Genomic DNA, 26229 nt, shown 5'->3' with positions numbered 1-26229 from the left:
ACTGCACCGTGGTCAAAAGACAGGTTTCTTCCAGGCCATTAGAAATTTGAGGAGGTGCTCCTTGCATGCTGTCCACCTACGCTCGACTCCCACATTTACAACAGACTAGTTTTAACAAAGGTATAAATGCAAGTGTAGAGAAGTAAGACATAGATTACTGTTGCAAATATACGAATATGTTAAAAAAAAAAAAACATTGGTGGAAAAAGTGTGAATTTGTTGATCAATTTATACTATATTTTCTGAGAAAAAAATATGCCTGGTGGCTAGAGTTGCCACCTCCAGTGTGGAAAAATAAAGGACACCTTGCCAGCAGCCCCATGCCTGGGGACACAGGTTAAGTGGGAACCTGGGTGCCCTCCTCCATGAGATTTTTATGCACTGATTTGTGCTTTTTATATATGTAAAATCATGGTTTAACCTTACATGATGTTGCATCAAACACATCGGTTTAGTTTTTTACTCTAAACCTAGATTTAATCCTTTCCACCAAAACTTTAAAGTCAAATTTAAACTTTGATCCAGTATGAACATTAAACTTACACTTAAAGAAGCTTAACTTTTAAAATGGCTGCAGGCAGTATGCACAGTTAGCAACTAGCTGGTGAACATAAAGAGACAGATTATGCTAAAAATAAACAGATTACAGGTATGTAATAATATAAATAATTCACTGTTTTCAACCCTGCAGTGCTGAAATATTGAATTGATCTAAATGCTAAAATTAATTGGAAAAAAGAAAGATAAATATCTCATGATTTAGCCAAATCAAATTCTTTGATATAATCGTACAGAGGAGTCAACACATGTTAAGTCTTTGAATATCTTTTTGAACAAGGACTCAGGAGGACAGGTGTGTACCTTGTGGAAAATTCCTAGAACAGCCGTGAGCAATAAGTACAAGCTAGGACTGAAGTCCCTCTGTGCCATAGCTCATTTATTATTGTAAACACATGTAAAGGCGCTGCACACCCACACAAGTATTTTTCAACCGCTCCAGCTGATTAGACCTCTAGTCAGGTGGACACTGGGCGGAGCTACGATGGGAAATAAGTGGTGTCACCAAAGTCTGTGCAACAACAAGAGAAGTTAAGTTGTCCCGTCCAAACAGGTGCAACAAAACTAAGAGGAGAGGGAGGGAAATGTAAGTGAAAACACCCGTGTGGCTTGACTGTGAGTGTGTAGGGGCTTTTAACGGGTAGTTCCCATCTTTTGTTGTGAGGTTGTATACAGTACTTATCACCTGCAGCAGGTCGCAGTCAGGACAAAGAGAAGTAGGAGGAGCACCTGTGTATGAAGCTAAGAAATGTGCTGCTTAATAAAGGTCCACCTCAAGAAATCAATATCAGTTTAAGTGTATGCTATATTTAGAATATTGTCACCACTTAACCATACTGCCAAAGAGCCTTTTCTGACGGGAAAAAGATCAGAGCATCCCTTAAAAACTTCAATCCCAAATAGCACGTAAGACATATTTTGGGGGGTGAGGAAATCCAGTACAGATGAAGTGACTTGGCTGCCATGGTTCTAATTATTAACCATTTGCGAAGTGCTTGCCTTTACTAGCTGACACTGTGCCTGCTGCAAGTAGCAAACAGGATAAAAAAAAGACAAACGTATTTTTCAAAGTACTCTGCATAGTCATAAGAGGAAGAGTAGTACTATAAATTAGTTTCAATTTTTGAGGTAATTTGAGCAGCATTACGGGCGTCATGTGGAAAGCAATATGAAGCAATGTCACAACCTATTGTGCAGCCTAATTCAAGATACTAGAAAGACTGTTAAATGGCTCTCTTAGTTCCTCTTTATATGGCTGTCATCACTCCACAGGTTCCCACAGCAACTCTCAAAGTTCCTCATATGTGTTCTCCATGCAAAACAGATCTCATTCAAACAAGCTGTTTGTATTACATTATTACCCAATCAAATGGTAATCATGTCTACAGAGAAACTTTGAGGAAGTCACAATCAAAGAACTGATCATTGTACACGTTTGTTGAACAGGAGTCGTTGTAAAATGAGGAATTCAGTGTTGCAAAACCAATTAAACTGCATTTTACACGTATCACAAGATGTTCAGTTAATCTTGTGTCTTACAGATCAAGTGTAACCCTTCAAATGAGGGGTGTAATCATGGATATGAATATTTTATGAGCCACTGAACAATGGCCTTTTGAATGGCGATGGAGAAGATAATCACACAGATGCACTTGATTGCAGCTGCTCTAACAGTGACCCACCAGCAATATTTTACTCAGTTAATCAGAGAAATGCAAAAACAGACAATCAGCTATTCTGGAGAACTGGGACAACTCATGTGCTACCAAAAAAAAAAAACTAAAAAATTATTAATAGCATGGTGAATATCTAATCTAAATGTAATCTATATATATAGATCTAAAGATTTGTACATATATGAAATATGTGTACAAGACAAGAATTCACCGCTTCAAACAATTCAAAAATGTGCTCAAATCTTTCAAAATCTAGAAACTAGAAACCTAAAACTAACAATATTTGTTTTTAAATTTTTTATGGAAATGATGGCCCTTTAAATTTGGGCCTCAGATTTCTATTAGTTCCATCACGTTTTGTTTTTTTTTTTTTTTACCAAAACAAGATTTGGTACCTGTTCGAAACACAATTTTGTCATAATTCTTGGGAATGAGCAATAATGATAGTAATAAAGTGATTTCGATGTAACTCTGCGTCTGATTTTCTCTCACTTGTCAAAATTCCTCCCAGAATGCCTTGTGTTGTCTGGCTGCTCCAATGCGCAGGCCAGACCAAGACGAGCAAGGAAAGCCAAGGCACATGAAGAACCTATTAGGGGGCCTAGCAGCCAGCAGCAACCCTGGGAGGCCAGCCAACTCAGTGTGTGAACAATAGGGAACCCAACTCAACAAAAACATCCTGCAGAAGTGAGAGACTGGGAGGGAGAGAGGAAAAGACAAGCAAACAGCAAGCCAGATAGCCCGTTCAGCCTGACACGGTATCAAAACACAGAGGGGCTGGTGTTTGGAGGAGTTAACTTTCCTGGTGTTGCGTTTGACAAAGAAATGCATCAGATTGGTGCACTTGGTGTGGTCGGTGCAGAACATTTGAGCTGAGGTCACGGATGGTTCAGCTGCAGCCCAGAACGCAAGTTTAACAGCTGCTCTAACAATAGCACAAACTTTTTCCTGCCAGTGAAGACCAGATGTAAGATACTACTCCTTTTTTTCACTTAAATTCAGGGTGAAATGGAAACTCTCAAACCACAACAGTTATTTCCATCGCATTTGTAACCCTCTTTGCTGAAACATTTGCAGGTCAACACCCAGTGAATGTTACAACACGAACAGGTCCGATATGTAGAAAGATGTATTGTCGTGTCGCTTTTCCCACGACCCTCCCACACCCGTGCAATATCAGTTGCAACTCAGCATTTCCATGAAATGAGGAGAACATGACTCAATGAAGGGTTCCTTTTCAAACAAACAGGTGCTGAGACTCATGAGCACAATGCGAGTGGTCAAAATGTATCCCACAGTATCTTAGTACAGTGAAGAAGAGATTAAAAACAAAGGACAAGAAGCTAAAACTGAACTCTGCAGCACAGAAAATGGTTGAAAAATTACACATTTAAAGGGACAGTCCACCCCCCAAATCAAAAATACATATTTTTTTCCCCTGGTCTGCAGTGCTATTTATGCATCAAGGTTGTTTTGGTGTGAGATGTAGAATTGTGGAGATATCAGCCATAAAGAAATCTGCCTTCTCTTCAATATAATGGGACTAAATGACACTTGACAAAGCACAAAAAAACAAAAAAAATAAAAGACATCAAACATTCAAAATCACTGACATGTTCCAAAAATTATGATCTGGTTACTCAAGATAATGCACACACCTCATTGTGAGCAGTTTCCATTTAGTCCCATTATATTTGAGAGAAGGCAAACATCTTTACGACCGATATCTCCAGAACTCTGCAACTAACACCAAAACTGTGAAGAGGGATAAATAGCACTACCAACCACAGGAAAAATGCATTTTTGACTTTAGGTTGAACTGTCTCTTTAAAGGCTTAACTAAAAAAATCACCTCAACCCTTGTTGGCCAGTATAAAATGCACACATAACAGGATTTTTACACATTTTCCCAAGTCAAATTCAACAGAGAACACAACAAAGTTTCATCTGTCTGTGAGTGGACTAAACCTATATTTCTTTGTATTTCATTATCTAAAAAGCCAACTATTCAGTCAGGTGATTATAAACGTAATTACAATCAATTATAGTCTCAAGCAGTTTCCAGCACTTTAAACTAAATCCAAGAACTTTTCAAACCTTGAAAGCACAACATAATATTCAGATGTTTTCAAGGATTTGCAGCACTCGTACAAACACTGACACTGAGACTGTTTCCTAACCATTTTTTGGCTCATGACTGGTCCAAAAGACTTGAGAGTTGTTAAGGTTAACCAACCATTTTCAGGGCAATTTCATGCATCATTACAGGAGAACATTATTTCACAAGAAAATTCACAAATAGACATTAAAAAAAATAACAAGCAGGAGTATGTTTTGTTCCCGTCCAACAAATCAGCTGAGAGGCAGAGTTGTACAGCTTAGGGGAAGGGGTTAGGAGGATAATTTGAGAAAAAGCATATGGATAACGAGTGAAAGACATACTCAAACAGGTTGTTAGCACAGAGCTGGATTGTCGTGCAAAGATCGAGCCTCAGTTGCTAGAAAAAGAGCACAAGAGAGGAGTGTGTGTTGGAAAGTTTTTGAGTGTGTGGGGGTAACATAAAACCAGCTCTCCCACAACACACACAGGGGAGGGGACCCTTCTTTAAACTGAGCCTACCCACAATGCACTGGGCTCTTTTATCCCGGCAGTGAAAGGATGAGGCCAGATGAATGACAAAAGGAGAGAATGGGGATCTGGGTTGGGCCCGGCTTGGAAGACAGGGGAGGGAGAGAAGAGAGACGGAGAGAGGAGGGTAGGGGTGTGTTTCCCAAACCAACCTTTTCTATGAAAAATGCAGGAGGAGGAGGAGAAGGAGGGGTAGCTTTGGCTTGGGAGATGAGGAAGAAATGTATGCATACACAGAGAATTTGAGTTTAATGATTTCTTTACTGGCTTGTACACAAACGTACAAAAATAATACAGCACTCATCTCCACATGACGTCACGTCATCATCACAGTGTTACAAACGTTCAAAAATAAAAGAATACAAACAAAAACAAACAGATCAAACATGATGGAACATCTGCATCACTCATGAAAAATCAGCTGTTTCCTCTTGCTTGAAATGAAGCAAGACCAGAAACACAACTTGGTCCAAAGAAGTCAGCACTTTTTTCTTTTTCTTTCTTTTTTAAAAATCATCTCACTCATGTACACCAATCCGGCGGCTGGCTCCTTACGTCATAAATGTTATGACCCTGGTAAGCCAAACAACCACACAACCGTGCAATTTTTAATCATGTTACAATGATCTTACCATCAAATGTATTATTCCCCTTTCAAAAAAATAACAGGAAGACAGCACTTCAGAAAAGAAAGTGCCCCAAGATATCATCATCATCATCAGCGTCGATATATATATCCATATGTATATATACATACACCCAATCACAGAGATACACGCATCTTTGTTAAAAAAACATCATGTTTTTTCCACAAAGTAACACACACATTAGGACATTATCACCTGGAGCATATATTTATACAATAGTATTTTGTTGTGTTTGTTTTTTTCTATTCAGAAAAAAATTAAAATGTTGACACATAAAAGCCAACTTTTCAACGACAGTCATCAGTGCAATATTCAAACAAAAAAAAACAAGAAAAAAACAAAAAACATCAAGTTTAAGACAAGCGATGCATATTTCATTTGTTGCCTGATACCAATCTATACCTTGATGTAGTGGATCTATCGCTTCAGTTACTTGTGGTTGTTCCAGGTTTTAAAATGGGAAATTGTTTTTAACACAGTGACACAGGCGGGGGCCTCATGAGAAGCACACAATCACACACACACACATCGATTTTTTAAAAAAACACACACACTCTTTCAACAGCTTCTCATGAGGCGAACCAGTGCTGCTGTGAGGCTTCTATTTGAGCAGTAGGCTTTTAAAAAAAACACCAACATTAACAAAAAAAAAAAGAAAAATACAAGCAGCATTGATACAAATGTTAGGGTGCCATGACTTTCAAAATGCAGCAGGCAAGTTTATGAAACCAAATTCTTGTCTTTCCTTTTTTGTGACATCCTGCAATAGTCATGTGTTGCTTTTTTTTTTAAGTCTTCATCGTCCAACAACAGTAATAGGGTCCTGCTCAGTAGTAGTAACTATTCCAAAGCCTTGGCTCCTGCAGTTACCCCGTACAAACACTGGGGGCGCGCAAGGCTCTGCATTTTTGTGCAATAAAACTCCCTGCATTTATAAGTCATGCGATACAATTCCATTTTTTGTGTGTATATGACTGAAAAAACAAACAAAAAAAACAGGCTGATGAAGACAAACAGACAGAGCAAAGTGAAGGTTTATAGGGCAATGTGTGTGTGTGTGTGTTTGAGAGAGAGAGAGAGAGAGAGAGAGAGAGAGAGAGAGAGAGAGAGAGAGAGAGAGAGAGAGAGATAGAGAGAAAGAACCTTTGCAGAAAAAAGGCAAAATGATGCTATGCTTGTCAGAATTGGTTTGGTTGTAGTGTAGAATAAACTGTCCCGACTGAGGATGCAGGAATTGGGTTCATTTGCATCTTCTGTATTGAAGTCCATCATGTCTGTTAGGCTACATAGCAAAAAAAAAAAAAAAAAAAAAGAGAGAGAGAGAGAGAGAGAGAAACATACTGGCATGCGGATGGTCACAGACAAATTGTGAATCTCTTCAGACTCTGAAAACAATGTGGCAGAGTGGTGATAGAGAGCTGAGCAACTTGAGAATACTTTATAGTCGAGGTAGCTGGCAAAAGGCAACCAAACAAAGTCCTTTTGATGGGGGGAGGAGGAGGAGGAGGGCTAAAACAGAGGGGTTCCTGGGGTGGTGGTGGTGGTTGAGGGGGGAGTGGCAGGTCTACCTCCACACGGGACAGTTTATACTACGAGTCTGAAGCAGCTTGAGTCACCCTAGATATTCTTTACACTCATAGATTTTCTTTTAAGAAGAACCACAACATATTCAAAAATGCATCTTCTCAATGTACCTTCATAAATAAAGAAAAAACCCAGCCTGCTTTCACAGTGATGACTAGGATGTTAATAAAATACTGAAAGGAGATTATAAAGTGAATTCCAATTTTTTTTTTTTGATACAAAGCGAAAGCAGCGGTTTCTTTTTATCTTTTACAAAATAACACAATGACCACTTGGCAGAGGCAACGAAGAAGAAGTGGTCGCACTGGCTTGAAAAAGTTGGACGCCAGCATGGCAAAGATCTGCATTCAGCTACTGTCACTTCTTTTTCTTTTTCCAAAAAAAAAAAAAAAACAGAAAGTAAAGCTATTGGTGTACAGTACTTCACAACAATGATGGAGCCACTTGTTGTTTCATCATGATTACACATCTGAAAGCGTGTTGGATAGCCATAATGCCGCTCTTTGAGTTAAAAACAAACATAAAAAAAATCAATGAATGAAAGAAAATAGACCTCTGGTAGCCAACAGAGGGCAACCCTTCTTCTCTTGTTCATGTGTCTTCCCTTTCAGATATTCCAGCATGCAGCCATGTAGCATCAAGTGCCGTGTTTCATCATATAAAATAACTTAAAAAAAAAGGGTGAACAATGAGGAGCAACAGGTCAAATCTGCTGCTGCTGCACCCTCCCCCCCACAAAGAAACCATTCAACTGTACTGGGGATGGGAGAGAGGAAGAAACTGGGTCATCTGCACTCTGGAGTCCAAACACACACATGGGATGGATACACAGACAGTGGCTTCTTTTATAGTGGACGACAGGATCTAGTATACACATTCAAGAGAAAAGCTTTAGTACCAACAAACCCACCAACAGAAATGGCGTTTCTTTTTTGTGTTGAAGCGCTGTGTATCCATGACCATGTGGTGCTTCACTCAGAGTGCACAGAGGGCCCCGTTTGGTTAGCCTATTGGCCTATTTTTATTTCACTTTCTAGATAATTTGGCACAACTATGTAGATAATGGCAGTTTTTTGCTTTTACGAGAGCCTGGCTTTCCCGTGTTTTATTTTCCACTTGTTGTTTTGTGATTTTTTTTAATTTTCTGGTTGTATTACCTGACAGCAGAGACAGATCACCGGGCGCCAGAGGAGTACTTGGCCTTGGTGATGAGGTATAGTACAATGTCTTGGTGGCCCCCGAAGGCGGCGATGTGTAAAGCGCTCCACCCTTCCCTGTTGGCCAGCCGGATGTCTGCGCCAAACTTCACCAGCAGTTTTACCAGCTCCAGGTTGCCGTCAATGACGGACTGGTGCAGGGCCGTCTGTCCCTCCGGCCCGAAGGAGTTGACGTTGAACTCGCAGTTTGTCATGTTCTGCAGCAACGAGTGCAGCTCCTTGGTGTTGCCCTTCTTCACCGCCTCCTGGAAAACCCTCTGCGGCGCGGAGCAAGTCGACACATCCGCCTGGCTCATGGTTGCAGCTCGCTGGAGGAGGAGGAGGAGGAGGAGGAAGGTGGGGGAACCAGTAATCCTGCCTGCTGGGCTCTAAAGCTGATGATAATCGTCTTCTCCCTGTTGAGCGTCTCTGGTCTGGTGACAATGCCACAGTTTCACTGGATTACAACCAGTTAATAAGGCACTAAAACAGGAAAAAAGTAGCGCTGGATATATCCCAAAAAGGACACGAGAGTAATCAACACACGTGGTGTGCAAAAATGTTAATATTGAGAGATCCTAAAATCCCTAAAACATAAAAGGGTGCTCTCAGGCGATCCAGAGGTCTCTAGATGTAGTCCCCCCCTGTAGCAGCAGCAGCAGCAGGTAGCCTGTAGCAGGGGATGGAGAAGAGAGACACCTCCGGCTTCACTTGGAGAAACTGGAAGTATGTTCTCCACAGGGCAGCCTCCGCTGGGTTTCCTTGAACGGTCCTGGCTACACGTCCCGGCTATATGTCGCTGCTCATGTGGCCAGGCTGTCTGGGAAAGACAAAATAAAGACAACAGAGGTCCGAATGAGTCCCGACTGCGAGAGAAACCCCACATTCCGCCACATCCAAGGGTGGGAGAGAGGAGGGAGACCGCCGTGCGCACTCGTTTACGCACGGCTTGATTTTTGGCCACTTAACATGTGTGGGAATTTAATCCGCGGTGGGTTTGGGACTTACCTGTGACAGATGGACGGGTCCGTAGCGACGAAAGCGATACAAATCCACCGTGTGGCCCCGGTCTGTGTCCTCCGCGCGGTCCGTGTGAGTCTCTGCCCTGCGCTGCGCTCTGGGGGAAGATTTTACGCGTCCTTCATTTGCATGACAATGCCATCCCAAAGAATCAACTGTGGAGGAATGGGCGGAAACCCGGGGAGGTTATAGGCTGCCGGCTCCGTTAGGGGGAGGGATCAGAGCCCCTGTGAATCTGCAAGGAGGGGCGTGGTCTTCCGAGGAGGAGGGGGAGCCAAATGTTGCTGCTGCAGAAATATTAAACAAGTCGCCCGGAGCAACGTTACGGTGAGCTCTGCATCCGATCTCCTGTGACTGAGAGAGCCAGAGGCTGTCGGAGCTGCCGGAGCTGTGAGCTGCTGTAAAGGATCATCCACTGGATTAACATCAACAGGAAAACGTCCGTCAAACTTCTCCACGTCTCACTGACAGCGATGCAGACGGAGAATAAACAGCATTTGAGAGGATTTTATTCATCCAAAGCAAAAAAGTCGACTGAAATAAAAATCAAATAGCCACTTAATTTAAAAAAAGGATTTCCCACATCAGTGAAATCATTTTACCCAATGTTAAAACTAGAGCCTTACCGATAATATCAGCCCAGTACTGGCCTGTGGTTGATATTGGTCTATATTCGTATCGATACATGTTGTTCAACTCCACATAATGAAAACTTTTTTTCACCTAGGTAAGTTCTAGTTAAAACCTTTGGAATGTAAAAAGTTTCTCAGTAAACCCTGTAGGTGGGTTCTAGAAAAACCCCTGGAATATAAAAGGTTTGCAGTAGAGCCCCCTGAGTGTCTTCTTGTTAGCACCTGAAGGAGGTCGAGAGATTCTGTATAAAACCCCCAGAGAGGGTCCTGAGCCATTGCAGCTTTGAAGGATTCTATGGTGCAGCTACTACTCATAAAGGGTTTTGGGTGGAACTGTATCACCCTTTGTGTTGGGTTCAAGACAGAACCCTCTGAAAAGATTCCGGGTACAACCTTCATAAATGGTTCTACCATGAATTTTCCAAGGGTTTTATCTAAGAAAAGATTCTCCTATGGGGTCAAGTTAGCGCCAGTGTAAATGTGATGTTAGGCCTACACACCGTTTTTATTCTCACAACAGATGATAGTTCATGAAAAAGCAAATATAACTCCAATCACTCATTATTCAACTTCTTAAAAAGAAAAAAAAATCTTAATAATATCAGTCAGAACTGGTTATTTGGATGTCTCTTTCTAAATGAGCATCATTAACACCCTTTCATGTTAAATGGGTGCAAAAAGGTGCTGATAATGATATGCTATCCAGGATAGGGTGTGGTTTACAGCTGTGTGCCGCTGTTGGAGCGATATGTGGCCCAACTTTCTCCTCAGTTTGACCCTGAAAGTGCAGGTGAACCTTTCCAAAACATGAAAACAATGAACAAAATGTTTGCTCCAAAGTGAGACAATTTCAAATTCAGAGTCGGTTGGTTAAAGTTAAACAGAGGGCAGACAAAGCGACTTATTCTCTAAATAGTTTAAGACACACAAAAAAAAAAATAGTTTTAATGCTTAAACTGAAAATGTGAAACTCCAGAGAGAGCCTGTGTGTCCTCTCAGGATAGTGACGAGGTCCCTGAACCAAATGGGCATGACAGTAAAATACAAAGCTCTGTAAGAACGGCCGCACCGCTCCATAAAAAAAACACCTCTGAAGACGAGATTATAGGCGGCTGTTTAAATCATAAACTGCGGATATATTCCAGTTGTTTTGAAACGACGAGTCTGTGGGACTTCAAATAACAAAAGCCCTGCGCTACTTCCTTTTTGCAAGTGAAAAGAGGTGACGCTGTGCGCAGATTGACACGCCGCTCGGCTCCCCCCTCCCGCCGCCACCGTGGGAACTGGGTGCCTGTGAGTGTGTGAGAAAGAGTGTGTGTGTGTGTGTGTGTATGTATGTGAATGTGCTACAGAGAGGTGGAGAAGGTGGTGATAGATATTGATAGAGAGAAACACATAACGCATGTGAAAATGACAGATGGATAGATGGAGGGATAGATGTGGAAACCACAGCAGGTTCATGTGAGCCTCCACTCGGACCGTTTGCTCCGTTTGGCGGCCCCGTACTTCATGTCATCTGTATAACACTTTATAAACCGCTCTCCGCTCTGATGGTTTGGTGGCTTTCACACTGTCCTCTTTTTCCCACACTCTGAACTGTACATTTGGCGCACGTCTGCGGCCGCATCTGTCTACGTGATGTGTGAGATTGTGCGTCTGTGTCAGTGTGGGAGAAACAGCAACAGAGATCTCGCAAATAAAGGTCACAACCTATTTTATTAAATCTAAAAAAAAAAAACTGTGACTGAAAACATCACTGCAGCGATATTTAGATGGAGTCATGTTCATTTTTTCAAGAAGTGGCGACAGTACACACATTATTCCAGTAGAAATACACATACATGTGTAGAAAAAAGTAGAAGCCCTGATTCAACTTGACTCGAGTGTAGTGACAGTCGAGTACTTTTTTTTTTTGCTACATCTTTTTGGTATTTTCATGTCTTTTTCGTCTTGTTACATCTTTATCATAACTTTTATAGAATTTTACGTTTTGTAATGTCTTTTTCATTTTTATATGTAATTTGTGGTCTTGTTATTAATCTTTTTGAGTCAACCTCGGGCTTGTTGCATATTTTCCGTAGATTTTCATCTTATTACGTCATTTTTCGTTTTGTTACGTCTATGTTTTGTTGTCTTTTTCATTTTTATGTCATTTTTGGTCTTACTTATTTTTCGCCTTGATTGCCTTGTTACATTTTCTTCGCTTTTTTTTTTTTTTTTTTTTTTTTTTTTTTTGTCATGTTACATCTTTTAAATTGTTTTTGTCTTGTTATGTCCGTCATGCTGATGGATAAACCAAGGAATTATCTCCTGTATGGGTATTTGTTCATTCATTCAGGTTTAAATCAGTGTTGATATTATGTCTTACATATTATGTCTTTTTTATATTGTTAGGTCTTTTTCGTCTTGTTACATCATTATTTGTTTTGTTACATCTTTATCTTCTTGTTACATCTTTTACGTTATTTTTCATCTTGATACATAATTCTTGGTCTTGTGTCATATTTTTTGTCCTGTTACTTTGTTCCACTTTGTCTTGTTACATCTTTTACATCAGTTTTGCTCTTAATACACCATTTTTCATTTTCTTAGATTGCTGTTTTGTCTTGTCACACCATTTATGTCTGGCACGCTGATGGAAAAACCAAGGAATCGTCTCTTGTATGAGCAAATGTCCAATCCATTCAGGTTGAAATTATTCTTGGTGTTATATCTTCATTGTATTGTTGTCTTTTTCATCTTGTTACATCTTTTCGTCTTGTTATGTCATTGTTGGTCTTGTTACACATCTTTAGGGTCTTGTTATGTCTTTTTTGTGTGACAGCAAGATAAAGTGATGAAAATATTTTAAATATGGTATATACTTAAACTTATAAACTGATATGAATCTTTTTAGGGCCTTTTTAAAGTGGCGAATTACATGCCATGTTGACCATTGTCTATTGTAGGTAACACTCTGATGATAGATAAGTACTTCACTCATTTCTGCTTCAAATGATCCAAACTATCCTTTGACCCTACAGTAGAACAGGGGGGTTCAACCGGTCTGAGCCATCCCACTATACAATGAAACTGATCCTGCCAGCTGATCAGAAAAAAGTGCTTATGTGTGCCACTGTATCTTAGGTCACAGCTTTGTTGGGCAGTAGGCCAAACAGTTTGTGTGGGAGAATGTGATTCATCATGCTCTGCACACTTTCAGGTGCATCTGCAGGTGACGGTTTGTGTGTCTGCGTGCTGCCTGTTTACTGTTTGTTCTTCTGCGCCCACAGCTGCAAATGCTCCAAAACAAAGACAGCGGTTCTGACTCATTCATAGAAATGTGGTGAATACTTAACAGGGACATTTTTTATGTAGGCTACAGTAACAGATGTGTTCCTCTCTATAGCCTTTATATGACGCAGCATTGACCTACGTGGATGTACTGGAGTTTGTAGTTTAAATCTAAATGTACAAAGGTTATGGGGTTGTAGTTACTTTTTGAGATTTGATTTCAGGTTTGGTATTTTTAGGATAACTTTTTATTACGTTTTGTTATAAATATGTTTTCTTCTTAGGGTTACTGAATGGTACAGAACATCTTCTGGAAAATCAGGAACATCTGTCCGCTATCAGAGCTTTGGCTGCAGTGCGTCTGGACACTTGGAAAACATTTGCACAGACCGCAGGAGCCAAAAGTTTCTCTGACTGGATGAGTTTCTCCCCCAAACTTTGTTGCATTTGCTCTCCTCTCTCTGCCCCCCCACCCTCCCACCACTTCACTCCTGAGTCTTTTCCTGGTAATGTGCATCTGGGAAGCAGCCAAAACCAGATACAATCATGAGGCTGTTGTGTAGATACACTTCAAGCAGAGACGAAACACTTTAAACAATTATTTTACAGTCTCTGAATTTCTCTCTGACAGGCGGAATTATTAACACATCTGTGTAACGACTTACATACTTACTTACGACATACCAATCACAATCTATTACCACTTTACAATTAGACTACCCTTATACATTATTTCTCATAAGTTTGTATTAAGGTTCTTAATTAGGTTGCAAACTCTTTATAAATCATTAATAAGCTGTTGCAACACAACAGAAAAACAGCTTGCCAAACAGTGACCCCTTATTAATCTGCGCTGTTAAGCCTCAGATCTCATTGCTTATTTAGTTTACTTTGTCTTGTCCATCCACAGCATTTATATCAGCTTCATCATATATTTGTTAATGAGTTACTAAAATTGAACCATCATCAGCATATCTTAATAGTCAAAAAGTTTCAATTGTCATATCAGAACTAACATATCAAATTATCAGATTCATACACTAAGGCTGTGGCAATATTGTTTACCTTAACATTTTTCAGGATGTACTGCTTTACACTTGACAATGAGGCTGCCTTTTGCCAGTTATAAATGTCAGTAAGTCATTAATAAAAGGTGATGGGTTATGTACTTTACTGAAACTCTGTAGTTAAGTATAGATACCATTACAAACTGAGGTATTACTCAATTACAAGTAAAACTACTGGTGTTAAAATAATTTAGTAAAAGTATTGTTCTCAAAAGCTACTCTATTAGTTACTACTAGTTATACTACTAGTTATTAGTTAGTATTAGATACTTTTTACTCTTTGATGTTTAATGTATTATAAGCAGCAGACATTCAATTGAAAAAGGTTTTCTGTTTGAGTCTGATCCTCAGTCTAAATTACATCCAACTGGTCAGTGGTCACCTCTCCAAACCTGTGTCTACTGTGTGTTGTTTGTTTGTTTTTGACTGTAAGTCTTGGTTTTTGTTGGCCCGTTTATGACTGGATAACCTTATTGGCTACAAAAATGCAGATGAAAGGCATTAATTCAAATTGTAGGCCCACTCAGTATATGATTTTAAAGTAACTAAGTAGTATAGTATAGCACCAGCAGTACATAGTATATGCATACTTGTCCTCATAAATGTTCCACATTGTTCTTAATCTAAATCATTGGTTCCCTACCTGGGGTCCGGACCCCCCTTAGGGGGGCACCAGAAATCACAGGGGGGGCCCAAGGCTTTGTCTGTTCTGAGGTCCTCAAAATCAGCTTTGTACATGTCAACTAAAATCACAGTTTCAGGGTTTTCACTCCTTTTCCAAAGTCAAATTAAGAGACTTTTCAAACATACATTTTCAGTCTTTTCCAGCCCCTTCCAGCTGTGATAAATAACATATTTATATACTAAATGATTATTTCATCACTTCATCACATTCAATCAGATGTTATTGTGCTTCCTATTAGGGTTACGCATTTTGTGCATTTTCCTTAGTTGAAAATGCTAACAACTGATTAATTGATGAAGCATGAATAATTAAGAAGATATAAAATGCACATTTTTTTCTTTTTTTGTTTCCTTTACGTTAAGTTTAATTTTAAGTTTCTTTACACAGTGAAAGGCTCTGCCAGACAAAACAATGTCAAATGAGGCACAAATAATGCCATTTCTAGACTATTGATTGATTATCAATAAATGCATGTTTAATCAGCTTAATTCTTATTTGGCAAGTAATTGATTTATGATTAATCACTGACTTCCTGTACAATCTGGCTCAGCAAATACCTGACTTATTTCATTTCTTTTCTTCTCTTTATCTGACTTTCTTTCACATCGTTGCATATCCGTAAACATGTAAGCTTATATTGTTATATATCTGTAATAGGCCCACATCAGGCCAACATGTCAGCCGTGGTCTAACTTACAGTATGGCTCTGGGGTTGTGAGTTCAGCCCAGTTGGAGCTCATTAGATAGACAAAATGCAAATTGTATCATATGCTGATACAATGGGCCAATGCCATATTTATATGATATATTCACAGTTTGTATTACAATACTGTATGTATTATTGTATGTAGGCCACTATAGCATTGCAACCTAGTAAAACTCTTAAACTTTACATTAAGAAAGAAGAAAGGGGAAATATTTACAGAATTTTATACATTTGAATAAATTAATATAATTGAAATATTTATTTATTTTTTTTTGCATTGTAACTCTGAATGTGCACTATTTTCTCCCACAACCTGTGCTTTTCCATGGTCTGCACCTATTGGTGCCTCCCTCCCTCTTACCAATACATTTGAATAGGTAACTCAGTATGTCCTCATTAAGTGAAAAGATGCTTAAAGTATTTTAACAGTGTTTAAATGTGTGACACCGGTCTTTAAAGATCAGTCACCTGTGTTTTCCTGCACGGACCATCTGCACTGTACTGACCTCTGTACATAGACACACTAACTGTACATACATACAGCTTATAACTGTCACACCTGCTGATATTTTGCATTCTTGTGCAACGTCTGTACAGTAGTGAATGTTACAATGAGGGTGAATACAGCAGCTTAACTGTCTTCAGCAGTCTTTAAACTTTGCACTGTCATAAACAGTTTTTGCACCACCCTGTAACTTTTGCATGATCTTGCTCTGATTGTACATCTTCAGGTGCAGCGTGTGACAATGACCCAGGAAACACTGGAACCTACTGACTATCTTACATGGCTGTGCACCATATGCACTTTATGTGCACAACCATCCTTTTAAGCCATTTTTGTGCTCATTTGCATATATGAACAAAACCATGAATCTTATGTTTATGTTACGTTGTGGTTTTTATCTCACACTTACTTTGGCAATGCATTTTCTTGCTTTTTTCACATTGCTTTGGCAACGAACCCATCTGTTTCCCATGCCAATAAATGAACTGAATAGAATAACTATAAACAAAAAAAACGCGTTTTTCCCAGAGACATAGAGAGAACCCAGAGTCGTCGGACAGATCGAGGCACAGCTCTGCGCTGTGCCGAGTTTTGGCGCCGAGACCAGGGGTAGCCGGAGCCAGACACGTCGGGAGGAGGAGGCTCCCGTCCCGGCATTTTGCAGGCATGCATATCGCTGCAGAAAAGAGTCCAGGAAAATCACATACTGGGACACACGAAGGAAAATAAATATTAAACTGTCATGCAATTGTGTCCATTTTTTAATCATGACGCGCTGGCAATACTTTTTACATTCATGCCAGAAAGCCTGTTGAACTAAACTCAGTGTGCGTGTGTGTGTGTGTGTGTGTGTGTGTGTGTGAGTGAGAGAGGGAGAGGTGACGTTTTACCGGGAGGGAGGGCCTTCTGAATCCAATTCATTCCGGGCACCACGTGTCCTCAGAGCGTGGGAAAGAGGCGAGCTTTTCTTCCCAGCAAAGAAAGAGCAAGGATCAAATAACACGGTGCTGCAGCAGCAGCACAGAGCTGCAGAGCAGAGCAGAGCAGAGGCTGCTGCCGGGGCTGCCTGTGACCACCCGGACAAGGACGAGACCAGACACACACACACACACACACAAACAGAGAGAGAGGGTCTTATTGGGAGCGAGGGTGTCGACTTCATTCATAGCAATAAAAATACTTCAGGGTAGATTAATGTTACAGTAGTTATTACACAGGAAGAAAAAAACTCATGGCAGTGTGCCAATATTTTTGGTATTCCAGGATGTGTGTTTGAAAAGAAATAAGTCATTTTATTTTACGGAGAGATTATTTTTCCTATAACTTAAAGGGACAGTTCAAATTATTTGAGGTACTTCTGGATAGTCAGTGTATTAGGTGGAGGTCCACAACTTAAGAGAAGCAGAGGAGCACCAGCACAGTACCTAAACAAGGTCAAAAGCTATGTTAAAATAGTCTAAATATAGTGTACACTTAAACTGATATATTTTTTTAGGTGGGTAAAATGCCTTCTGCTGCTGACCCACAGCAATAAATTGTTTAGCTTCCTGCATCTGCACTCCTCTCTGCTTCTCCAAACTTGGGTTATGCAGACCTCAATCTACTGTGGGTAATACACTGACTATACATACCTCATACAACCCACTTCAAATAATCTGAACTACCCCTTTAACATCTTGTAGACAAGAATAATGTAGGTCTCCTCCAACATTATTATATTTAATCTAATCGTCTATTATTGGAATCAGCTACTGTTTCTAGTTAGCAGTCACAAAGAAACACATTGGAAAGTCCTTTCAGTAGTTTTTGTTTTGAATTCAGTTTAGTTTCAGTTACTTTCTGGAGTGGGTTTACCCATTTCAGTTTAGGTTTTAGTGTTTGAAACTGAAAAAAGAAAAACAAAGAAAAAAACATTTTTAGTTTTGGTTTAGTTTGTTTGTATTATAACATGGGGGTGTTTGTCAGGGTCAGTATTTAAGAACAGGTATTACAATGTTAACAACACTTTGTGAAGGTAAGTGACTCCTAGTCATGTAGACATCCCATAAACGTATACACTGATACCACCTCATGCTTATTGTGTTGACAAATTTAATCAACTTGACAAACATTAAAATGACATTTTCTGTCACCCTCTCTTTAGGTAAGCTAACCTCCAGCTACAATACCCAGACACAAGTCATGTTTGTGTGATTATTTCTAGAAAACTTAATGACTAAACACTTATAAGAAAGAGTCATACACTTCTTCGGACTGCTTTCATTCACCCTTTAAGGTACTTTCATATTTAGTAATAATACCCAAGTGTTTCATATCAAAATTTTTAGAAGAATCTCAGTTTTGTCTATAGTGAGGCACCCATGTGACCTAGAGTGATGTGTAAAGATAGTATGGCCCAAAGTCTGTTTTTTGAAATTCTTCAAATCTCTTGTGGAAACGTGGATGAAGTGTTCTGGTTCTTGAAATGGGTTTTCCCTGACTGAGACAAAATGTGACTGACTAATGTTAACAATGACATTCGTTAGAACATAGAAACCCTTTTATGTTAAGAGTGGTACCAAACAAAGTTATAAACTTCACATCAGGATTATACAAAATATTTTAAATAGAATAATAAGCAAATCATCCCAAGATACTCTGCTAGAGAATCCAAGTGATCTCATTTGAGTGGTCGCCTGGATGGGATATCCAAGAAGCAGGTTCACATCCGGAGTGCAACAATGAACAGTGAACATCACATTCACGGCCATAGACACCCACTTTTGTAATGTTATTCTTTACAAGTGACAATACTCATGTCCTATTGATGGTGTTACGTTTCTTACTGCAAACAGAAACCCTAACCCCGACATTTTGTAAAGCGCTTGAGATTATGCAATTGATAATAAGGTGTTACATGACTCAAATGTAGAGGTCCAAACTCACTATTGAGACATGGCGGTGGAAAATGTCCACTTCTTCCAAATTAAACATCTGTAAAACATTTAGAAAAGAAGGGGATGGAGAGAGGACTGATTTGGGACTTTCTGATTAGATAACAACTCTTTGCACGGTTATTTGTTGATACTGAGATATCAAGATTAAAAATGTCTCAATACCATACTGGACTATGACAATATGTACTGTGATATTACATGGTTAATTATTTTCTTTTAGAATTTTTCATTTTCTTTTATACAAGGACTGCTACTGACGGCTGCATAGTTTTTGTTTTTTTTTCTGCAACTGCAGATACATAATTCAAACATCCATTGCCAAAGACAGTTCATGCCAATTTTTGCACATGCTTAGGTCAATTCTGGCTACTTTTATTTTATAAGAAGAGCAGGAACACTTTGAGGTAAAAAGAAAAAAAAACTTTATTTGTAAATGAATAAGTGCACCTGAGGAGTATTCCACAGAGGTGAAATGTTTTTGCGGCTCATACTCAGTCAAAACGGCAAGTATTAAATTATAGAACAAAAGTGCACAGAACATTGATAAATGTCAATAACAATGACGAACCTTGAGAAAATAAAAATAAAAAACAAGACAGTGGTAAAATTGAAACTAAACAATAAAATGTACATGTATGACATTTGCACAAGGACCTCTGTGATTGGTGGATTTAAGATGATTGGTCAAATTTGCCGCAAAGTTGCTACGATTGAACAAAACTGCAAGCTTGTGCAGAAATGACTGGACGTGGTTAAATTAGTGTTAATTTTTATGATCACAACATGCTGTAGGGACTGCGCTGACTTGTAAGAACGCTGAAACATTTCAGCTTACACATATTAAACACTTAACATCTGTAAGCTCATTGTGGTTATTCCTGACAGAAGAATCCGTTTATAATTCAATTAAATTTTATTCATAAAGCACCAAATCATAACAGTTATCTCAGGGCACTTCTCATATAGAGCAAGTCTGGATTGAACTCTTTATAAACCCAACTGTTCCCACCAAGAGCAAGCACATAGTGTGCACGTTCTGGATAAATGCTTTCATTAAATATCTTTAAAATGCTAAAAAAAAATAAAAATAAAGAGGTATCAGGACTAGTCCCTTGATGTACTGCTGCAGCTGCAGTGATTCAAACATAGTCATTGAAAACACTTTTACCTCAGTGATTCACAGCATGACCCGTCTTTGGAAATCACTGTGGCTTTTTTGATGCACGTTAAATGATCAGTTAAATAAAGTGCACATCTGGTTGTGGTTAGGGTTTCTTAGATTTTATGAGTGTAAAAAGCCTTCCAATGTAGTCTTAAGAAAATGTGCTTGTCCAGAAAACACCAGAACATCTTTAGTTGCAGACTTTTCCACATAATATCTCTTAAAACACTTTTGGGCAATCTTATTTTCTGCAATCGCACAAATCCAATGTGGGATTTGCGAGCAGAGGAGAGGATTGTTAGAATGAACAGTTTGAGAAAATATGAAGGGATTCAGGCGGTGTGTGTGTGCGTGTGTGTTGGGTTACTCTGTGACCTGTCTGCTCCTCAGCCTCGGGGCAGGAAACCCCCACACTGTTAGAGTTACACCTGACGGACATCAGCGAAGCCTCCATGATCTCATCAATCTGTCCCCTCTAAGTCCTTTACCATCTGTTTTGTGGATTGTGAAATGTACCTGCAGGTTGACAGAAATAATTACAACTTCTTACAGCTTAATATAAAAGAAATTAAAATCTGTTTAACACTTATTAAGCTTTATGCTAAATAACCAGAAAATATGTAAATGTAATCACAGAGAATGAAAGTACCACAGACTGCTGAAAAGGTCTGAGGAACTGAGTCCTGTCATTATATAAAGGGATAATTTGGACTCAGAACACACATTTATTGTTACTTTACAGTATCTCTAAGAGGCTAAAATACCTGCTGACCCTGTTCTTCACCTTCCATGCTGGTATTACTCTCTGCTTCTAGAAGCTGTGGGCGTGCAGACCTGCATCTGCTTTAGGACTATCAGTAAGTACCCCATACAAGCCCACATCAAATAATCCAAGCTATCCCTTCAACTGCAACTTCTGAATCTAAATAATAAAAAAGTTGTCACAAATAATGAATAAAGTGATAAATGTGTCAAATCTGTCAAATGCAAATGATAGTTTGCACATACATCTCCCTGCTGAGTCTGGAAGAATACATGTATTACAGTTCAACTGATCTCAATAGGATCCAGCCCATAAATCACCATTAACGTGTCACTGTGCCACAGAGAGTACAATCAACAACAAAAAGGAAAAGAATCAAAGGACTTTATTTGGTTCACTGAGCTTTAAACTCTTGTAAACAAGCCAAGTTTTAAAATTCTGAAACTATATACATCTGAAAAGACAAAAAAGCCTCAATCCACTGTATAAAAAAAATAAAACTAATATGTATGAGACAGTTAAATTAGTTAAATTCGATTTTATGACAGCTACCCAGCCGTCTAAATGTTTAAAACTTTATTATTGGATGTTTCATTAAGGGTCGCTCAGTACTGAGTTCTGCTGGGCTGTTGTCGCGGGCGCTGCAAGAGATTCAGTGTCTTTTATGTGTAAGACCTCATGAAACATGGAAACGACACGGCTGAAGTGAGAGCCTTCCCAGAACACCTTGCCACATCTGGTGCAGACATAGAAGAGCGGTATTCTCGGCAGGAGGCCGGGGGGCACGGTGTGGAGCTGCATGGGTGCCCCCCCGGGAAAGGTCAGGGTGTCGGGGTCCAGACCTGAAAGGGGGGCCCACTGACACTGAAGGCCATACCTGGGGAGGTCAGGGGTCGCACAGGGGGTCATCACCTCATCCTGCTGTAGTGTGTGGTCAGTGTCATCCTGATCCTGCAGAAATCCTACAAACAAAATAACAAAATTTAATGACTTCATTCTTGAACTGTCAAAATGAAGTGAGGTTTGCCACAGCAAGTCCAAAACTACACTAAAAAGACGCAAAGACATGAGAAGTAATGACATGTAGATGTATATTTATATATATTCTATACTGTATCACAAGGAGTACACTAAAAATGAAACCTCTTCCATGATACAGAGTAGTTTGACTGACCTTTCTGTTTAAGCATCTTGACCATGTCCTGTCTGGGGACTGCCGTGTATTGATTGCTGTTACACACCTGGACAAACGGATATAAAAAATATTAGCAGCAGCAGCATTAAAAAAACATTTTTGTCAACCTGTAAGTTTGCTTTAGTAATGCTGTGGTAACTATAGTGACCAGAGTGTAAACCTATGTTAAAATCAGGTGTAGACCAGAGCTGCAGAGCCTAAAAACCTGTGTTGACCCATTCACACCAACGGCAAACAGACACGTTCCCCCAGTGGCTGCTCTGGTGTGAAAGGGGCAAGATCAGATCAGTGTGCGAGTGTGAGTATGTGTGTGTAGAGACAGCGTTTACGCCTCAGTAACGTTCACATGTCCGTGCCGTCCTGTCCTTCTCCATGGTAAAGGTCGCCCTGGTGGGACATTAGTGACCCCTTGTTCGCCGGCCCCTAACGTGCACACACACACTCGTCTGTAAGCCATCCTGACGGCATGTCGGTGCTAAAAGCCTTGTCAACACACCTGAGCTCCACCCAGCAAACAGCATTCCACTTAGAGGTGGGCTGTAAATCAAACGCTCGCAGACCTCACAAAGCAAGGATTCTTGACAAGCTCACTGCAGGCCAGCTTGTTTCTCTCTCCTCCAGGGAAAAGGTTAATGAAGACTGCAAATCAGAAAAAGTGTGTCTTCTCTCCTCTGTGTGCACATGCAGAGCAGTGTTTGCCTCTGCGGTAACTGAGGTCAGGACAGGAGAAAGTGGCTAGACAGTGGAGGTGTGGGAATAGCAGAGGTGTCATCTCTTGTCTTGTCTGTGGGAATGAAGCTCATCTCTCACTCAGTACATTCTGTATTCTCTTTGTATTCTGCCTCACACACACACACACACACACGAAAAAACACTCTACAAAGACAAAATGCTTTACAATTCACACAAGCTACACTACAGTGCGCTTAAACTGCATGCATACAAGTGCTCACAGCACACACACATGGCTCACACATATGAGCGTGGCAGCAGCCAGGAAAACAGACCCAGCTATTTGCTCAGCTCAAAGTTTCCCAGAGTTGAGCAAGCCAGAACCTGCTCTGAACTCTTAAGGCTAAGCCACGGACCAGCAGGCACACACGCACACCGTCTCACACACACGCAACCTGGATGGAAATAATCTGATCTATAATTAATCAAAACACAGCGAGCTACAAATGCAAGAATCCTGCAGAGATCTGATAGACAAATAAAAGAAGTTATGAGAAAAGTGAAATTTAGAAATCACATTATGACTGTGTTGCAGGGATATTAACTGATATGCAGAAAAAAACACAGTGCTTTAAAGGGACAGTTCACACTAAAATCAAAAATGCATATTTTTATTGGTGTGAGTTGTAGAGTTTGGAAGACATCAGCCATAAAGTTATCTGCCTTCTCTAGAACATAATGGGACAAAAAGACACTCAGCTTGTAGTGCACAAAGCCCGAAACACTCTACAGCAGTGTCTCTTTCCAGAAACCATGACCCGCTCACTCAAGATAATCTACAAACCTTGTTGTGAACAGATTCTACTTTCTTTCTATAGCAGAATCAAGTGCAAATACTTTCTTTCCACAAGACAGAAAGTTGTTCTTACATGAAACTGCTCACGACAGGATTGGTGGATTATCTTGAGTAACCAGGCCACGATTACTGAAAAGATAAATTGCCCTTGAATTTTTCAAATGTATTTTTTTTTGTGCTTCAAGCACCACGAACTGAGTGCCATTTAGTCCCATTATATTTGAGAGAAGAAAGATATCTCTGTAGCTGATATTTCAAAACCTATTTAGATGGCTAAACAGCACTACAGGTAAGAGGAAAAATGTGTATTTTTGATTTTGGGGTGAATAACCCTTTAAGTATATCAGTGGTTCTCAAGGAAATGGACTTGACAAAACAAACTTGGTGAGGTCTGGCGGTGTCTTATATATTTGAATGAACACAGATGGTGGCTCTGTGCCTTCATTTAAGTTCTGAAACTGGGTTGGACCGGATGATTTCAGTAACATTTTTCCTGTTTTTGGCTGCTGCAGGACACGGAGGCTTGATTTTTCCACAGCACCACTTAAGTACCAGAGTTTTCAGGCACACAGTTGTCACAGTGAGCTTAAGAAGCACACAGGTATGAGGGTGCTGTCTCTGCAGCTCCTGCATGTCTGGCGACACAGTAAGACTCAGACTGACAGTATTGTCAAACCAAATTCAAATCTGGCTTGTTTGTACAGGCAAAACATTGCCTCTGTGATCATCAAGAAGCACGCCATGTGGCTGCAGTCACGATGGTCTGCGCAGGTTGGAGTTTTTGTAGAAGCCTGCAGCTGGTCCACATTGTCATGATACTGATCGTGTTTTAAACTCGTCTCTCTCAGGTGCATGTCTTCACTAACTGGAGCTCACAAGCTTCTCCCTATGAATTCCTATAAATGTACTGACTCTGGATTCCTGTTCTTCCTCTCATTTCAACATTTGCAAATCTGCCAGATTATGTTTAAATACTGCCATTAAGTCCACCACCAAAAATGAAACCAGAAAACCCAAACATTTTTTTCTTGTTGCACAATTACTCTATTAAGTCTTCTTATATTTTTTTTAATACAGTGGGGAGGAGGCTTTGGGTTTTAGTTGCACAAAAGAAAATGGTTAAAGATGTCACACTGGGCTCTGGGAAGAAGTGATGAGCATTCTTTTAAACATTTTTTTTTACATTTTATAGACTATACAATTAATCCCAAAAATATTCAGGTGATTAATTGATAGTGGGAAAAAAATCATTAGTGGCAGCCTCATATTTAACTTTTTTAGGTTTTAGGCAGTTGCTACACTGATGCATTTCCTTATTCTGTCTTTTGTTCTTTCTGTGTTTTTCAGGGAACCTCCTGCATTCTCACACTCCGTGTGGCCGTGCCAGAGAAAGAATGCTCCTTGCCGTGACAACAAAGGCTATCTAAAGTGTGATACTGTGTTTCAAAGGATGGGAGGTGGTGGAAAAAAAGAGGACAGAAAGGGGGGATAGTGGAGAGGAGGTAGGAAAGAGAGGGTGGGAGGGGGGTGGGAGATTTTTCCCCAACGTTCTCAAGCGCGCACACACAAACACACACACACACACACACACACACACACACACACACACACTCATACGGCACTGGCTGTGTAGGCAGCTCCCATGGGAAAATCCTAGACCAATCTCAAAAGGCGGTGCTTTTAGGGCCGATGTAGGTCACATGGCCAGAGCAGCCAATTGGCCGCTAGTGATTTGATTCAAATTGTGGTAAGTCAGGTAAGGGGCAGCGTGGGAACCGGAGAAAAGAAGAGCAAGAGGGGAGCAAGAACTGCAGCATCGTTTCCCTTTGAAAATGTTGTCTTTTCCTTCTCAATGTGAATTTCAAGTCCAAGTTGAGATTAAATATACTTAATCCCAGTGTCCAAGGCTGCTGTGGTCTAAAACACACACAGTATATAAGAAAAGAAAAGAAAGAAAAATAAAACACCAGAGATTCATTGTCTGTTCCCATCATCCCATGTCTGGGATGTTCTGCCATCTTTGCTTCCTCGTCATTCTGTTGGGCAGATGTGACATTTTGTTGCCACTGTGAATGATGTAGGTCTATTGTAAGTTGGATGGCAAGCTCAACTGGAAAAAGCAGCTTCATACTGCCATAGAAATGATGAGTAAGGAGAAGCCAACGGGCCAAAAGCATTGACCTCTTTCTTTGCTTTCTCACACAGTCCCAAGGTCATACTAGGTGATTTGGAGACCGTCCAACAGCAATGGACAATCTCACGCAGGTTTTTTACTGACGGATGCAAACTGCAGAGAAAACTGACCTGTTTTATTTTTTCAGTGGCTGGACAGAGGGAAGGAGAGAGTAGTGGAAAGAATCTACTTCATTTAGCACTCTGCCACTGACAAAGCTGACATAATTTCACAGTTAATCATTAAATGTAGTTATCTTTGAGTGGAAAACGAAGCCTGAATACCAGTCGTCAG

General features: G+C 40.0%; 2 protein-coding genes across 2 annotated transcripts in view; both read right to left on the bottom strand.

Annotated features, from left to right (window-relative positions):
• Positions 1-7479: 7479 nt before the first annotated feature.
• Positions 7480-9468, bottom strand: nrarpa (NOTCH regulated ankyrin repeat protein a). The gene is made up of 2 exons (XM_084746194.1): positions 9299-9468; positions 7480-9110 (listed from the first exon to the last, which is right to left on the bottom strand). The coding sequence occupies exon 2, from the start codon at positions 8605-8607 to the stop codon at positions 8269-8271; it is 339 nt and encodes a 112-aa protein (XP_084602320.1). The 5' UTR covers positions 8608-9110; positions 9299-9468; the 3' UTR covers positions 7480-8268.
• A 12149-nt stretch (positions 9469-21617) lies between these two features.
• The window catches only part of exd3 (exonuclease 3'-5' domain containing 3), a 51690-nt gene continuing 47078 nt past the window's right edge, over positions 21618-26229 (bottom strand). The window contains exons 21-22 of the mRNA XM_084746196.1: positions 22214-22280; positions 21618-22001 (exon numbers count right to left, since the gene is read on the bottom strand). Coding sequence (XP_084602322.1) covers positions 21634-22001; positions 22214-22280 — 435 coding nt within the window. The 3' untranslated portion in view covers positions 21618-21633. The remainder of the gene's footprint in view (positions 22002-22213; positions 22281-26229) is intronic.

The sequence above is a fragment of the Lutjanus erythropterus genome, chromosome 20 (genome assembly GCF_056507025.1).
Source record: "Lutjanus erythropterus isolate fLutEry1 chromosome 20, fLutEry1.hap2, whole genome shotgun sequence".
Taxonomy (NCBI): Eukaryota; Metazoa; Chordata; class Actinopteri; order Lutjaniformes; family Lutjanidae; genus Lutjanus; species Lutjanus erythropterus.
Note: the sequence above shows the minus strand (reverse complement) of the source record. Positions and strands in the feature narration are given on the sequence as shown.